General features: G+C 52.3%; 2 protein-coding genes across 5 annotated transcripts in view; one reads left to right on the top strand and one right to left on the bottom strand.

Annotated features, from left to right (window-relative positions):
- Window positions 1–3308, bottom strand: part of Ten-m (teneurin transmembrane protein Ten-m) — a 552868-nt gene extending 549560 nt beyond the window's left edge. For 3 of the 4 annotated variants that reach the window (XM_089566254.1, XM_089566255.1, XM_089566256.1), the window contains exon 1: window positions 3133–3308. The gene's annotated coding sequence lies outside the window, so the exon portion shown is untranslated. The remainder of the gene's footprint in view (window positions 1–3132) is intronic. The other variant, XM_089566257.1, reaches the window with a different exon arrangement.
- A 6296-nt stretch (window positions 3309–9604) lies between these two features.
- Window positions 9605–14824, top strand: LOC149371937 (uncharacterized). The gene is made up of 2 exons (XM_089566253.1): window positions 9605–10621; window positions 14667–14824. The coding sequence occupies exons 1-2, from the start codon at window positions 9920–9922 to the stop codon at window positions 14763–14765; spliced, it is 801 nt and encodes a 266-aa protein (XP_089422379.1). The 5' UTR covers window positions 9605–9919; the 3' UTR covers window positions 14766–14824.
- Window positions 14825–17559: the final 2735 nt, after the last annotated feature.

Below are 17559 nucleotides of genomic sequence, written 5' to 3'. Positions count from 1 at the left end.
CACAAGAATTGAGGCATCAAGTTCCCACATTTCAAGAAGGGAAATTTTGTGAAACAAACAGGGCTAACTGAACTTAGTATCAGCAAAGCTGAAAGGTTGTAAGAGGCCGTGTCATAGCTGGTTCATCTTACATTGTGGAAAGTCACTCTTATAAACTGAACAAAATCAGTGGCGTCCAACCTCCAACCAGAGGCGTCGTTCAAGTTTTTATTGTAAGTTGTCAAATATTGTACCCCAGCAGTTACGCGACGCATTATCGTGTCAACAGAACGCCGGTTACGCGAAAGAAATCAGTAAAAAAATTTGGGATGTGGGTAAACACGCACTGAATATCGTGCGAATATCCGCGGGGTGATTCTGCTTCATCAACCAATACTGCGGCGTACTAACCAGGCGGTATGCGCAGACGCATCATAAACACTGCGCGTGCAAAAATAAATTATCGGCGGTTCGGCGCCAGCATCACCGCGCTTATTCCCACCTCCCACAAGAACGGCTGGAGAGAAGAACGGGGGGAAACTTTCGCGAGCCGCGAGTCGGTTTGTTTACGCAGGGCTGCTTTCCCGCGTGCGTCAGCGCCAGGCGAAAGCCCCCAGCGACCGCTACACGCTGCTCGAGTCACCCGGCGCATATTTTTGATCGTAACAGGCGCTGGGCAGAAGAGAAATGCACCAGGCTTGATGAAAAGTCCGCACCTATGACTACTTTCTGCAAGCGCCAAAACGCGTGACGCGCCTACAGAAATTCCTCCGCTAAAAGCGGCGCGCGCCGAGCGTGTCGAATACAGGGTGCTGTGAGCGCTAGCAACGTTGGCGGCGGAATCCTGCTGACGGTGTCGTCATGTGAACCGAAGTTGTTGCTTTTTTCAATAGTCCGCTCCGGCGACACGCGCACTTGCTCACCTCATCCAGCGTGAACCGAGCCCAGTAGTGCGGAATAGAGGCAGCCACGGACGCGAGTGCGGCAATCGCAGGAATTCGCCTCCAGAAGATGAAACCGTGTTCACCATGTGGGCTGGGGTTTGTACTTGGTCGACCGAAATGTGGCGACTAATTTCATATGCAGATAGCTAACTACATACGTGAGCGTGCCCGCAGAGGCTTCAACAGAAAATACTAAAGAAAATGATTTCAAAACGTCCTCAACAATTCTCTCTTTCTGTAAATAAATAATGTATTCTCGATCTTGTTAGTTGCTCTTTTCAGAGGGCCGACGGAAGCTGTTTGCAGCAATGATTGGCAGATTATAGACCCGTACTGTTCCTCGTTTCAGCGAAAGCAGCACATAGAATAGTTCAGTGGATGTTTATATGTAAGAGAGCTTCAGCGCAGTGGTTTCTGTGTGATGATAAAGAGCCGTTAAAAAAATTGGAATTCAGGGAATTTTTTTTGTTCGTTTTAAGGCTAGTTTAAGTGCATCATAAACCAGTCTGAAATGTACCATGAATTCAGCATGTATGCAAGAGAAATTAATGAGAATCCCAACAGAAAAAGAAAAAAAACACATCATGTCTTAACCAGAAACTCGGTGGCCAATATCAATCAACATTACATCAGAAACTGAACTCAAAAGTAACCAGAAATACCTGACGAGTGTAATGACTGAAATCATTGACTTTTTATCAGGAACTCATCACGTCGCTCTGTAGTATCAGTGAGGGCGTTCAAGAAAGTACTGTCACGGGCAAAACAGCTGTTCTTCAGCAGTGCCAACGCTCTTGGTGGCATCACTCATTTCGTTGTTTCAATTTTTCATATCCCGATACTGCTACCGTCGTAAACCAGCGCACGCATGCCAACCTGCGACTTAGCTTGCACGCATTTCTTCGCAGAATTATCGGGTTGGTATTGCTGCCAACGCGCATGCACAGAGCTTGGTATCACCCACGAGGAGAAGAAGCAGATGCAATGCGTGTACCGAAAAATGAAAAAAAAAAAAAAACTACAGAGATTGTTTTTCACATTCGAATCAGTGCTAAATGACAGCATCGTCTTAATGCCAGCAAAGTGACGTGCCATATTGGTCGAGCCGGGCATGTGGTATGCGTCGCCTGCCGAATCGGTTCTTTACTTTCCGCGTCGCTACTGCTGCTACTATGCACGAGCTAGCGCACGCCGAGAGCAAACAGTACAAGCGATACATTTTGCGCGCACGTTTGCTGCTTGATTTGTCGCTGCGTCGCAACAACTTAGTCAATTGCCGGAGGCTTCAGTGCTGTTTCATCCCGCGAGTCAAAGGGTAACAATGACGCCTATAGTAAGATGGTGGACTACTTACCAAGTTCGACTGCAAAAAGAAAAGCTTACGCCACATTGGAGCAGCCACTCATAATCAACTTCTGCAACCCGACGCGACGTGGAAGGTTCTTTCGTTGGACATGGGCATCATTCACTACCTGAAGGTGTCCTATCGGCTTAGAGTCATGCGGGGCATGCTGCGGATAGCAACAGATCAACCAGCTGCCGACAACGCGGCTCGAGTCTGTTCGTTGCAGTGGAAAGGATTAAGACCCTAGAGAACAAACTCTCTGCGCAGTGAATCATGAATTGCGCACGTAATGGTGTGTTTATGTGCTCACCAACATTGGAAGACACTTTCGATCATCCACGCGACCACACAACTATGAATTTGTGGACATTCGTAGTTGGTGCACAGCTGGCTAGAGGTGACATCACCTGGGGCGGTTTCTTTGGTGCGGATCACGACTCCAAAATCGCAGAGCCATGCACTGTCATAGCAGGTTAAATACGAGCACTTTCCGACTGCCAGTAATTCCATGGCGACGACAGCGAGGAGGTAGAGGTGCCACCAGTTACCGTGGACACTTCAGTCGTGGTTAGTCACATAGCATCCCGAAAAACTCGTCAGCAGCAAGACTCTCGGCGAGGAGCACGTCCGCACTGTAGAGCTCGGAAGGTGCTGTCGCAGGCACTACTTTTTGAAGAAGCACTTGAACATAACGGACTTTTCAAGAAATAGGCTCCAGTTTTTTCAGACTCTGACTGCATTATGGGAGGGCCACTTACCACGAATATCGGATACAACGAACGCAATTCGAACGGGCGTCAGGTTCTTTATAAACGGGTCGAACTACAGTCAAACATTCCGCAGCAAAGAAGTTATGACACTCACCAAATCTGCAGCAATAATCCACACTCCCGTAAATATTCCGCTGGGCCGCACTTGCTTTTCGCTTCAGAAGACCTTGTTTTTTTTTTCCCCTCCCTAAAAGCTCACATTTACGTCACAAGCGCGGAACGCCCGGGCCACTGAGCGCCTTGCCACCCGTGAGCGACTGCCGCCCAGGAGTCGTGTCCAAAAAAAGGCCAGTCCAGCGTTCGAGACAGAGGCGGCATTCTTCACTGCCGGCTCCAGCGCTGGCCATGTGGCGTCGCTTGCGGCCAGAGCGTGAGGCTGGGTGCAAGGGAACTCTCAACCTGCTCTCCCCCGCTTGTTTTGGTTGCGCGCGAGCCCCTTTCGGCGGCGGCAGGCAGACAACAGTGGCCCCCATTTTCGCAGATGCGGAGCTCAATTTTTGGAGAGAGGCGGCCGTTGTCTCCAGCTCCTCAACCTGTTCCTCCTAGGCTGGAAGAGTGGTCGAGGGATCTGCTTCCTGACACTGCCCATTAAGGCCTCTGTCGTCGGACTAACGAGCCTGAATCATCTCCTCTTATTTTTTTTTTGTTTTACGCTCGTTGTACTCGGGAGTAAAGCACTGACGCATCAGTCACGCTAAACAGCGTGCAGCGTTTTCCTCAGCAAAATGGATTACAAAGCGATGCACCGCTCTTACTTTCGAATCCCTCTGCTCCTGTTAGCAGCTATAACCAAGCAGAGGAACCAAACCATTGCCTTTCTTCATTCTTCGTACTGCACTTCGTAGGTTGCACATAACGAAGTCGTTGTTGTCGCGCGTTCCTGCGTGACACGTTTCAGGTCTTAAGATCAGCTGTCGAACCAGGAGCAATTCTGTAAGCGCGCAAAAGTACACCACGTGGGCAGTGTTCTGAACCTTCAATATTTGTTTCTTTGCTTCGCAGTGGTTTTGAAACTTGGCCGTGTTCATGTTGTGCCATTTTCACTGAGGAGACTTGCAGTGGTAGTGGTAGCCACTGAGCCACCGCGGTAGGTCTTTCGCGTGATTGATTGCAGTGGTAGTCTCGGGTATCAAATCCTCTATGAGATGTTGCTCTTGTGAGTCATCGTTAATAAGCTGCACGCGTACTTCATGACGTACTTCATCATTTGTGCCGCTGATTTGCCCTAGTAATTTAGATAAAAAGATAGATGGTACTTCACTAAAGTTCGAAGGCTCCCCCCCCCCCCCCCCCCCCTTTTGCTTTTAGGATATCGCGTCCCCTTCTTTGCTCAAGAAGCAGGCGGGAGGATTCTGCCCTCTAGGGAAAGCGAGCAAATCGAGCAATGCAACTTTAAGGCAGAGCCACAGTCTGTGTATAATTCGTCCCCCTCAATGTCCGCCGCCATGGAAGCATTGAAGTAGGAAAAAATTTAGTGCACCTAATCTGTTAAGGCATAAAGTAAATCAACTGCTTATCTCAAGCACTCAAGCACCTGAGTAAACAATAGGCAGCGGGCAATCATTTTTATTTTTTTTTTGTCGCCAACCTCAATCCACACGACTGCCACTTTACAATGAAAGGGGCGGCGAGATTCGGTTATCAACCGAAGCCAATAACACAACCTCTTGCGCCTTCGATGGCCGTTGGCTCAAAAACACCTCACTGTAAATAACGACGAGCAGCGCATGTGTGCATAGTATAGTGGAGCGAGTAACCCCGCTGGGCCTCCTCTGTTTGCGCGGTCGGGTGTACATTCAATGCTCGCGGGGAGACCCAGTACCGAGGCACGTGAAGTCCGATGTGAAAGATAGAATTGCGCTGGCTACAGCGCGGTTACGCCCCCACTACGACTGAAGATAAAACTGCACTGCCATTGAGGTTCACTTACTCCTCTTTCCGGGAGGCATTTATACACAAGACCGCTTGAATGCCAACAGCAGAAGCGCCAATGAAGAAAAAAGAAAGCGTATGGGCCGGAAGAAAGAAAAGGGGCCGGGCGGGCGGGCTTCCAGACTGCACAGGAATGAAGCGGGGAAAGTCTCTCCCAGTGTCGTTGCTTTCGCGGGGTTGCCGGAAGGCTGGCGAGCAGAGGGGTGGCAGGGAACTTTGGGCAAGTTCTCCTTCCCGCGCGCGAACGCAATCCGCAGAAGTGGGAATACGGCGGGGCACGTTCGTGATAGATAGCCTGATGTTGGCAAACTCAACGCCATCGGAAGGAGTCCCGTTTCAAGCTGCCGCGCTGCTATGCCTCAGTCGAGGGAGATCTACACGTTAGACACGGGGTGGGAGCCGTGGACGCAAGGCAATCCCGTGGAGCCTGCCACATTTTCTCTCTTTATAAGATACAGCTTAAGGGGACGGATATCGGGGGCTCTTGGCCATTCTTTGTAGTCGTATGGAAGTCGACTTTTATACAGTACATCAGATTGAGCCTTTTCGCGGAATTTATGCGCTTGTGCTTAACTAATGATTTGTGGTTGTGTAAGCTGGTACCTCACTTCGGAAATCTCACCACCTGAAGACAATGTGATTGCTGCTGACTGCACATGCCCAGAAATATGGGACATCGGAAGTTTGCGCCATCTTTCGATCGCTTGCTCAAGACAGGATTGCATTTCAATGGGTGCTCTTTGTCCCTTTGTTGAAACTGTTTTCTATGAAACATGGCATGACACTTGCTCTATACCAACAATATATGAATACGAATATATTCTATTCTAGTTCCAGGTGAGATAACGAAAAAATCTGTGCCTCTCCCGTAAATGAGAGTAGAGTAAGCATGAAATGTTTACGGGCCTAATGTCATCTAGGTGGACACCCGAAACGCACCGTACAGAAAGGGAGGAACGCCACCACCCGTTCAGCGCGATGCCTTGCCATTTGAACGCAAGGTTTTTAAGCATGAAATGCTTTTAGCTCCCGTTGTCGGCAGTGTGGTGACGTCACGCCGAGACCGAGAGCCATCATCCGGGCACTGAAATCCACTCATCCGGGCACTGAAATCCACTCATCCGGGCACTGAAATCCACTCATCCGGGCACTGAATTCCAGTCATCCGGGCACTTAATTCCAGTCATCCGGGCACTGAAATCCAGTCATCCGGGCACTGAAATCCACTCATCCGGGCACTGAATTCCAGTCATCCGGGCTCTGAAACGAGAACATCCGGGCACCGTACGAGACTTAACGAGATTTAACGAGACTCTCTAAGCCCTCCTACGCGACCGGCATGCAAGCGCCGGTTGGTCTCCAAACGAGACAAAAAATAACTGCTGCCAGTGCCTTCTCAATGTTTATCAAGATATCAGTGGAGCTGTGGGTTTGATAATGCACGGAATTATAATTTCCGATTTCTAATAACGCGTGCAGAAAGCACATAAGTGCCACGTTACACTTCGTTCTCATACGCGATCTCTTAGGGGCTTCGCGCATCGAAGCAAAGCCGCGCAGACGCACAGGGGCCCGGGGGAGAAGCGCTGCGTTCAAAGGGCAAGGCATCGCGCCGAACGGGTGGTGGCGTTCCTCCCTTCCTTTACGGTGCGGTTCGGGTGTCCACCGAGATGGCAGAGAATTACTGCGCCATTTCCTTTCCTCAAAAAACCTTGCGTTCAAATGGCAAGGCATCGCGCTGAACGGGTGGTGGCGTTCCTCCCTTCCTGTACGGTGTGGTTCGGGTGTCCACCGAGATGACATTAGGCCTGTAAACATTTCATGCTTACTCTACTCTCGTTTACGGGAGAGGGAGAGATTTTTTAAGCATGAAATTCTTTTAGCCCCCGTTGTCGGCAGTGTGGTGACGTCACGCCGAGACCTAGAGCCATCATCCGGGCACTGAAATCCACTCATCGGGGCACTGAAATCCACTCATCCGGGCACTGAATTCCCATCATCCGGGCACTGAATTCCCGTCATCCGGGCACTGAAATCCACTCATCCGGGCACTGAAATCCACTCATCCGGGCACTGAATTCCAGTCATCCGGGCTCTGAAACGAGAACATCCGGGCACCGTACGAGACTTAACGAGATTTAACGAGACTCTCTAAGCCCTCCTACGCGACCGGCATGCAAGCATCGGTTGGTCTCCAAACGAGACAAAAAGTAACTGCTGCCAGTGCCTTCTCAATGTTTATCAAGATATCATTGGAGCTGTGGGTTTGATAATGCACGGAATTATAATGTCCGATTTCTAATAAGGCGTGCAAAAAGTACATAAATGCAACGTTACACTTCGTTGTCATACGTGATCCGGGGGAGAAGCGCTGCGTTCAAAGGGAAGGCATCGCGCCGAACGGGTGGTGGCGTTCCTCCCTTCCTTTACGGTGCGGTTCAGGTGTCCACCGAGATGGCAGAGAATTACTGCGCCATTTCCTTTCCTCAAAAAACCTTGCGTTCAAATGGCAAGGCATCGCGCTGAACGGGTGGTGGCGTTCCTCCCTTCCTGTACGGTGCGGTTCGGGTATCCACCGAGATGACATTAAGCCCGTAAACATTTCATGCTTACTCTACTCTCGTTTACGGGAGAGGCAGAGATTTTTTGAGGAAAGGAAATGGCGCAGTAATTCTCTGCCATCTCGGTGGACACCCGAACCGCACCGTAAAGGAAGGGAGGAACGCCACCACCCGTTCGGCGCGATGCCTTGCCCTTTGAACGCAGCGCTTCTCCTCCGGATCACGTATGACAACGAAGTGTAACGTGGCATTTATGTGCTTTTTGCACGCGTTATTAGAAATCGGAAATTATAACTCCGTGCATTATCAAACCCACAGCTCCACTGATATCTTGATAAACATTGAGAAGGCACTGGCAGCAGTTATTTTTTTTGAGGCAGCAGTTTGGAGACCAACCGGCGCTTGCATGCCGGTCGCGTAGGAGGGCTTAGAGAGTCTCGTTAAATCTCGTTAAGTCTCGTACGGTGCCCGGATGTTCTCGTTTCAGAGCCCGGATGACTGGAATTCAGTGCCCGGATGAGTGGATTTCAGTGCCCGGATGAGTGGATTTCAGTGCCCGGATGAGTGGATTTCAGTGCCCGGATGAGTGGATTTCAGTGCCCGGATGACTGGAATTCAGTGCCCGGATGAGTGGATTTCAGTGCCCGGATGATGGCTCTCGGTCTCGGCGTGACGTCACCACACTGCCGACAACGGGAGCTAAAAGCATTTCATGCTTAAAAAATCTCTGCCTCTCCTGTAAACGAGAGTAGAGTAAGCATGAAATGTTTACGGGCCTAATGTCATCTCGGTGGACACCCGAACCGCACCGTACAGGAAGGGAGGAACGCCACCACCCGTTCAGCGCGATGCCTTGCCATTTGAACGCAAGGTTTTTTGAGGAAAGGAAATGGCGCAGTAATTCTCTGCCATCTCGGTGGACACCCGAACCGCACCGTAAAGGAAGGGAGGAACGCCACTACCCGTTCGGCGCGATGCCTTGCCCTTTGAACGGAGCGCTTCTCCCCCGGATCACGTATGACAACGAAGTGTAACGTGGCATTTATGTGCTTTTTGCACGCGTTATTAGAAATCGGAAATTATAATTCCGTGCATTATCAAACCCACAGCTCCACTGATATCTTGATAAACATTGAGAAGGCACTGGCAGCAGTTATTTTTTGTCTCGTTTGGAGACCAACCGGCACTTGCATGCCGGTCGCGTAGGAGGGCTTAGAGAGTCTCGTTAAATCTCGTTAAGTCTCGTACGGTGCCCGGATGTTCTCGTTTCAGAGCCCGGATGACTGGAATTCAGTGCCCGGATGAGTGGATTTCAGTGCCCGGATGACTGGAATTCAGTGCCTAGATGAGTGGATTTCAGTGCCCGGATGACTGGAATTCAGTGCCCGGATGAGTGGATTTCAGCGCCCGGATGACTGGAATTCAGTGCCCGGATGAGTGGATTTCAGTGCCCGGATGATGGCTCTCGGTCTCGGCGTGACGTCACCACACTGCCGACAACGGGAGCTAAAAGCATTTCATGCTTAAAACTTTGCCTCTCCCGTAGAGGAACGCCAGGAGCCGCCGAGCCGTGTGGACGCGCGTCGCATGAGCTCCGGTTTAACAGCCCGCCTTTGGCGATTCTTTTCAACCTACGGCCCCGTGCCTCGTCCCAAAAGGTCAGTGAAAGTGGTCCGCTCCCACCGACACCACTTTTGGCCCGGAGACTCCCGAATTTAGCCCGCTTTCAGGGCTTTTACCGCCTCTCCGTGCCCCACCTGACTAGGCCTAACGCTAGGTCTAGCGCGGGCCGCGGAGCCGGGAGCCGCCGGGGTTCCCCACCGCCGCCGCAGTCATGGAGCCCGGCATCCTGAACGCTGCAATGGAATACACCATAGTAGGTGAAGACGCTACCCCAGACCAGCTTGCCGACAAGAACTGGGAGCTCATCACTAGGCTTCACGACCGATATCGACGCACCGGCCCGAACGCCGGGAAGAACGCCCGCGACGCCAAGGGAACGCCGTCGACGCAGGAGCGCAGCGTCGCTGTCGGCGCCCCCCCCCCCCCCCCCCCCCCCCCCCCCCCCCCCCGTCCACGGACAAGTCTAAGTCAACGCTTAAACAGAAGACATCGCCACCGAAACGCAAGCAGCCGCCGCTTCCCCGCCTGCCGACAGACGAATATAAAGTCGTTGTCAGACCCCGAGGTAGCCTGGCTCTACGCACCATAAGCCCACAAGTTATACACGCGGCAGTTTGCCGTGAACTCAACCTCCCGCATCAAGAGGCAACAGCCCATGATCGCATCCGTATCAACCCCATCAACAACACGTTTACCATCAGCACCCCCGTAAAGACCAGAGTCCTGGTTTACGTCAACCTCAAATCTCTCAAGCTGGGTGACCAAATGTACGACATGGCCGCATACATCCCACCGCCAGACGAGTCCGTAAAGGGCATCATATATAACGCCTATTGGAACGAGACGCCCGAAGAGATCATCAACGGCTTCCTCGATTATAACCCGGACATTCCCGTGGTGGCGGCCCGCCGCCTCGGCAGGTCGACCTCTATCGTGATCACCTTCGCCGGAAGCAAAGTCCCCCGCTCGATATGCTTCAGGGCAGGCCTCTTCAATTGCTTCCCCTTCCACAGCCGCGTTGAGACGTGCTTTAACTGCCGCAAGACGGGCCATCGCACCGACGTGTGTCCCAAACCTGCGACGCATCTATGCCGCAGATGCGGCGAGAACCACCCAGCCCCATCCGAAGGCGAAGAACCCAAATGCACGGCCAAATGCATCGTTTGCAACGGCTCCCACATGACGGGCGGGAGGAACTGCAAACACCGCTTCATCAAGCGCCCGCACCAGCCGTCTAAGAACGAACAAGACGCTAGCTCCACCCCCCAACCGGACCAGCAGCTGCAATTTCGCAAGTCCCGCTCCAAGGAACGCTCCAATCAAACGCCGAAGGAGCGCAAGCAGAGCAAGTCCCGCGACCGATCGACATCCTATCCACCGCTCGGTTCAAGTAGAGATTCGAGTGCCAGCCGAAGGAACGCCGACTACAGCCGCTCCGACAGAAGCAGCAGCCGCTCCGGAAAACAGGTGAGCTGGGCGGCCATGGCCTCCAAAGCCACTGCTCGGGAACAGGAGCTGTTAGGCAAAATACATACATTAGAGGAGGTAATTGCATCCATGCGTCGAGAAATGGCAGAACTTAAAAACCGTCTCCAACCTACACCCAATCTAACCCCCTTAAGCAAACCTACACCTCAACCACCCTTACAGCAGACGCCCACGCGCAAACCGCAGACGCAAACACCGAGCTCTCCCACAAAAGCGATGGAACTCGACGCGCCCGCCAGCCTTAAACGCCCAGCCCCCACTGAAGTGGAAGCAGGTCAGAAACGCACCGCCGAAGCCTCCCATGAGGAGGAACCGCAACCCAAAGCCAAACTCACCATAATGGACAAAGTCAGCGCAAAGATTACTGCCTCGGAAGAGATTATCAAATCCGCACTCAACGCCGAGTTAGACTTGAGATTCGCGGCGTTTGAGGCCAGATTTGCGCTCAGACTAAATGAAGTCTTTCAACAATTCTCGGACCGCTTGACGGCCGTTGAAGCTAGACTCCCACTCCCACCCAGCCCAAACCCATCTCAAACACTAACTCCCCAACTGCCGCAACATGGCCCCTCGGCAGCAGCAAATTAACGTATGGCAGTGGAACTGCAGGGGGTTCCGCAACAAGCGGGGCAACCTGCAGCTTCACATTCAACACTCGGCAAACAAGCCGGACATTATAGCGCTCCAGGAATCCAATAGCCCGGTCAAATTACCGGGCTTTAAAGCCTTCACCCCTGCAGACTCGACGGCGACGCTAGCCCCGGTCACTGCGACGCTGGTCCAAAGGAACATAACCGCGATCCAACACACCATAGATAGTTCGAGTGCGCAATACACGCTCCTCGAAATCGTACCCAGAAAGAAGGGGGATGCCAACCTCTTCGTACTGAATCTGTACAGCTCGCCAAAAGACAGGGGGCCGGGAATTCCTGACCTCCTCCAAAAAGTCACGCGCTTGGCTGCCAGAGCACAACTATTAGTAGTGGGCGACTTTAACGCTCACCACTCGGCTTGGGGTTATCGCAATACCAACCCCAAAGGCACTAGGCTGTGGCAGACAATCCAAAACTTAGGTCTCACCATTCTAAACGACCCACAAGCGGTGACGCGAATCGGCAATAGTGTTAGTGCGGATACATTGCCAGACCTCACCCTGAGCAAAAACGTGCGCGAAGCGCAATGGTCAAACACCGGACACACGCTAGGCAGCGACCACTACATCGTATCCACGACTTTTAATACCACGCCACACAAACCCCCACCCGCGCGCACCAGAATCACTGACTGGGACAAGTTCAGACGCCTCCGGGAACAAACCGCACCCACGCACATAGACGACCTCGCTGAGTGGACTCGCACGCTCAAAGAGGACGTCTCAGCCACCACGGTAGACACACAAACCACGGACCCACATCAAACCACGGACATGAAACTCCTGCACATGTGGGAGGCGAACGCCAGCATACTCAAACGCTGGAAGACCCAGCGTCACAACAGACAGCTCAGACGCCGAGCAGCGCAGCTAGAAAGACAGATCGAAGCGTACACGCTAGAACTGGAGAAACAACAATGGGGACAGATCTGCGACAATCTAACCGGACAACTGGGAAGCAAGAAAACATGGCTCCTGCTCCGGCACCTGCTAGATCCCACGCAGACGAAGTCCACACAGCGTGATCAACTTGCACAGCTCATACACCAACACCAAGGCACGAACGCAGAGCTGCTTGCAGACCTGCGAAACCGTTACCTTAACACGTCACACACAGACCCGCTTCCCGCGTACGAGGGACTCCCCAACGAGACCCTAGACGCGGACATCACGGACGCCGAAGTGTGGTTTGCACTCGGCAAACTCCGCACCACCTCTGCGGCGGGACCAGATGGAGTAACCAATAAGACACTCAGAAACTTAGACCTGACGTCGGTGACGGCACTGACAGACTTGATGAATTCGTACTGGAGGGAAGGCGAGATCCCGCAGGTATGGAAACACGCCAGGGTCACATTCATCCCGAAACCAGGCAAAAAACTCTCTATAGAAAACCTCCGCCCCATACCCTTAACATCGTGCGTGGGAAAGCTCATGGAGCACGTTATCCTCAACAGGCTACAAAGCTACGCGGAGGACCGCGACCTCATCCCACACACGATGGTAGGATTCAGAGCAAACCTATCCACGCAAGACGTCATGCTCCAACTCTCGAGAGACGTCCTAGACCCTTCATACAGGAAAGGCACGAAGGCCATCTTAGGTTTAGACCTAAAAAAGGCCTTCGACAACGTTTCACACGAAGCCATTCTCACGAACCTCTCGCGCTTCGACCCAGGGGAGAGAACGTTCAATTACGTTCGCTCTTTCCTCTCGGAGAGAACGGCTGAGCTATCGCTCGGAGGTCTCACGTCCGATCCCATCCCCCTAGGAAGCAGAGGCACGCCGCAAGGCTCGGTCCTCTCGCCCTTCCTATTCAACCTCTCCCTAATCACGCTACCCCCGAAACTGGCTGCAATCGAGGGTCTACAACACAGCTTATACGCGGACGACATCACCCTGTGGATGTCCACGGGCAGTGACGGCCAAATAGAGGAGAAGCTGCAGGAGGCCGTCAACGTAATCGAGTCGCATGCCTCTGGCGCGGGGCTCGAATGCTCGCATCCTAAATCAGAATTGCTTGTGCTCAGAGACAGACCGAGAGGCAGCCTCACAGGCCAGGCACCCCCACCTTCACTACACATAAATGTAGGAGGACACCCTATCAAGGAAGTATCTACCATTAGAATTCTCGGGATGCTCATTGAGAGCAACCGCAGGAATAGCAAAACGATAGGCAAACTGACCGCCACGGTCAATCAAACCACCCGGCTCATACGACGAATAGCAAACAAGAGACGCGGCATGAGGGAGAACGACCTCTGCCGACTGATCCAAGCATTCGTCATCAGTAGGTTCGTGTACACTCTACCGTACCTGCACCTCTATCAAGCGGAAAAGATCAAGATAGAGTGCCTCATCCGTCAAGCTTACAAGACAGCGCTCAGTCTACCGCACAACACACCTACCGACAGATTGCTAGCCCTTGGCATAAACAACACGCTACCCGAACTGTGCGAAGCACACCTCACTTCCCAGTATGCACGTCTCACGCGATCCAAGGCAGGTAGGGCCATCCTGCACCGTATAAAGATAAACGCCGAACCCCTAACCGAGGACTCGAAACAACTCTTCCCCGAAGTACACAGAATGCTCACTGTCAAACCCCTACCTAAGAACATGCACCCTACGCACCACGAGGGAAGGCGCAAGGCGAGAGCCCGCGCCTTACACGCCAAATACAAGAACTACCCCGCGGCCGCTTACGTGGACGCGGCGGAATATCTAACACCTGACAAAGCGTACGCGATAGGCGCAGTGACCGGGACCGGTTCGCCCCTAACAGCCGCCACGATACACACCACCTCCTCCGAGACGGCGGAGGAAGCGGCAATTGCATTAGCCATAGCCAACACATCAGCTGACATTATTTTCAGCGATTCCAAAGCAGCCATACGCAACTTTGCGAGGGGCCGTGTCTCCCCCATCTCCCTCCAAATCCTCAAAAGCACCCGCCACACCCCCACTAGGGAGATCGAGTTGTTATGGGTTCCAGCCCACTCGGGCAACCCGGGGAACGAGGCAGCCCACGATTACGCCCGAGGTTTCGTCGGCCGGGCAGTGGGCTCCTCTGACTCGAGTTTCTCGAGGGATGGCCTGAACTCGTTTCACGACATAACACACCACATTCGCCTCGAAAGACGCATCTTCCCTCCACCGCATAAATCGCTCACGAAGAGCCAGGAGACCACCTGGCGTCGCTTGCAAACCCATTCCCACCCGAACCCGGCGGTACTTTCGCTCATGTACCCCGGACAATACTCCCCCCAATGTAACAAGTGCGGCGACAGAGCCACACTAGACCACATCCTGTGGAACTGTCCAGAGGATCCACCTCCCCCGGACCTAATTCAGCTCCTAACTTCCGAGCAGTGGGAGGCCGTGCTGCTCAGCTCCGACCCGGGGATCCAACTCCGGGCAGTGGAGCGAGCCAACGAGGTCGCCGTAAGCCACGGGCTGACGGCCATCTAGCGCGACCAAGAACTCACCTTAAATCACTTTTTGCCGGTGAATAAAGTTTTCCAATCCAATCCAATGCCTCTCCCGTAAACGAGAGTAGAGTAAGCATGAAATGTTTACGGGCCTAATGTCATCTCGGTGGACACCCGAACCGCACCGTACAGGAAGGGAGGAACGCCACCACCCGTTCAGCGCGATGCCTTGCCATTTGAACGCAAGGTTTTTTGAGGAAAAGAAATGGCGCAGTAATTCTCTGCCATCTCGGTGGACACCCGAACCGCACCGTAAAGGAAGGGAGGAACGCCACCACCCGTTCGGCGCGATGCCTTGCCCTTTGAACGCAGCGCTTCTGCCCCGGGCCCCTGTGCGCCTTTGCTTCGATGCGCGAAGCCCCTAAGAGATCACGTATGACAACGAAGTGTAACGTGGCATTTATGTGCTTTTTGCACGCGTTATTAGAAATCGGAAATTATAATTCCGTGCATTATCAAACCCACAGCTCCACTGATATCTTGATAAACATTGAGAAGGCACTGGCAGCAGTTATTTTTTGTCTCGTTAGGAGACCAACCGGCGCTTGCATGCCGGTCGCGTAGGAGGGCTTAGAGAGTCTCGTTAAATCTCGTTAAGTCTCGTACGGTGCCCGGATGTTCTCGTTTCAGAGCCCGGATGACTGGAATTCAGTGCCCGGATGAGTGGATTTCAGTGCCCGGATGACTGGAATTCAGTGCCCGGATGAGTGGATTTCAGTGCCCGGATGACTGGAATTCAGTGCCCGGATGAGTGGATTTCAGTGCCCGGATGATGGCTCTCGGTCTCGGCGTGACGTCACCACACTGCCGACAACGGGAGCTAAAAGCATTTCATGCTTAAAAAACACTCCTTTCTCTAGGAGTAGAGAGCAATCTTATCACATTATGCTGTGTGATGAAACACGCGAATTCAGTTGAGGTAACTCAATTCAGCTGCTCTCAAAAAGTGTGTGATTCATAGTCCGCAGCATCCAGAGGGGAGGACGAATCAATTTAATTGAAAGCTTCTATACAACTCCGTCCGCCAAATTATTGGAAAGCGTTTTAAGATTTACACACACCAGTGTCGTTTACGGAGAATTCGGGACAACAAATACTTATGTGCCTTGAAAACGCATGCATAAAAACAAAATTTTCCGGTTTATCGCGTTAAGTGCGTGCACGCGAGTATTCGTATTTGAATGTAATTTACATGTACTCTCACTGGAAAGCACAAGAAACCTCTGAGATATGTGTCTACTGGGAGCGGAAAGCTGATTTAGGAAATCAACTAATGTGAGAGGCTGCTCAGAGCGCCCCTATTGTAGCACAGTTCTTGAAAATCTGACTTTTGGGGTGCAAGTACTGTGCGCACTATATGACTTCAAATAGTACTCACGCTGCAGAAGAGGTGCGGTTTGTAGCGAGAGCTACACTACGCTACCCAGCCGAGAATTTCGCCGCGAGCCTCGATAATACTCGATGGTACCCATAAAGGATGGGGTCCTCATGCAGACGGTCGGCGCATCGGAATGCAACCTGACGCAGCAGCTGGTTGGGGAGGTGCTTCGGGCCGCGGTATTGCAGTGGCTGCGTTCACAAAGCTTGAGCGGCGTTGCGGCAAAGCCTACATAGAGCCCTGCAGAGGTTGAATTGCAAGCTGCGTGGCGTCAGGTTATAGGTCACGCCGCAGTGCGCGCGGCGAGTGCATTTAATAACTGAGCGCGGGGGCCTTCGCCTTCTCACAAGCAAGCAGTCTTACGTGTCTCTGCCGACTGTTTTTTATTGAAATTCGGCAAAAGACAAATGTGCATTACAATAGACGCGGGGTCTGATGAAAGTATAAGCAGCTATTTGATAAATTACAGGTGGTGTTCACTCATGCGGGCGTATTTTAGGATGGAAGATGTTTGCCTTTCGTACTAGAAGACATTCTGGCGTATTTATTCATTAATACACAGGTCGGTCTGCCCTGCATCAACTATGCAACACGTTGGCAGAATTTCGTATGTCGCTCCTGTTTTGCACTCCATGTGTGTCGTTACTGGTCCTTTCCCGCATTTCTGCAACGTTTTGCTTCCACGGCTGGCGATGCGGGAGCAGACGCCAGTCAGCTTACTTGGGCCTAAAGCCACAGCCGCTACCCCGCAGCTGCTCGCAACTTTGATGCCGGGAGGCTCTGGGCACCGAAGCAGCCACTCGAGCTCTGGTGAGCTACATCGCTTTTCGTTTTCTGCTTGTTTGCCTACTGGCCTGGGGCTTTTCCAGCAAGCGGAGTCAACAGCGCGCCTAACCAACGTGGGGAACGTACAACCTGCATACTAAACAACTATGCTTCCGCGGTTGCTTCCTTAGCACGGGCACAAGAATATATTGAAGGAGGTTTTAACTTGCGGTCACCTTTTTTAAAGGCCTGAAGTGGGCTCAAAAGGCAAGAAGGCAATGTTGTTGTTGTTGTTTTTTTGGTCGAGTACGGCATTTCTAACATGCATGTGGTGGGAAGGGCTGATTAACACCTAAGACCTGGCAATGACCTGCAGTTGCACTAGCTAGGGTTAGAGCCAGCATGATGAAAAACAACATGTAGAAAAAAGACAAACAAGGGGCAACACAAACATGTGCCGGCAGAAATGTGCAACAGGTTATTGTTAGGTTGTTGAAGACCAAAATTTATGCCCCTCTTGGGCGACTAAACGCATCACACTGTAGCAAAACTTGATGCTGGGCTAGCTTGTTCTTCATTTCAAAGGAAAAAAGAGCGGTGTTACAGGAAAACTGGCAAGAAAGAGGAAGAA

Source organism: Amblyomma mixtum, chromosome 1 (genome assembly GCF_055824585.1).
Source record: "Amblyomma mixtum isolate Tamu chromosome 1, ASM5582458v1, whole genome shotgun sequence".
NCBI classification, from domain to species: domain Eukaryota; kingdom Metazoa; phylum Arthropoda; class Arachnida; order Ixodida; family Ixodidae; genus Amblyomma; species Amblyomma mixtum.
This window is presented reverse-complemented; position numbering and strand designations above follow the sequence as displayed.

Bases quoted from the DNA above. Each gene is read 5' to 3' on its own strand.
- LOC149371937 (XM_089566253.1), top strand. From the start codon at position 9,920: ATGTACGACATGGCCGCATACATCCCACCGCCAGACGAGTCCGTAAAG. The intron at 10,622-14,666 runs GTGAGCTGGGCG...ACTTCCGAGCAG, and splicing joins GCAGCCGCTCCGGAAAACAG to TGGGAGGCCGTGCTGCTCAG.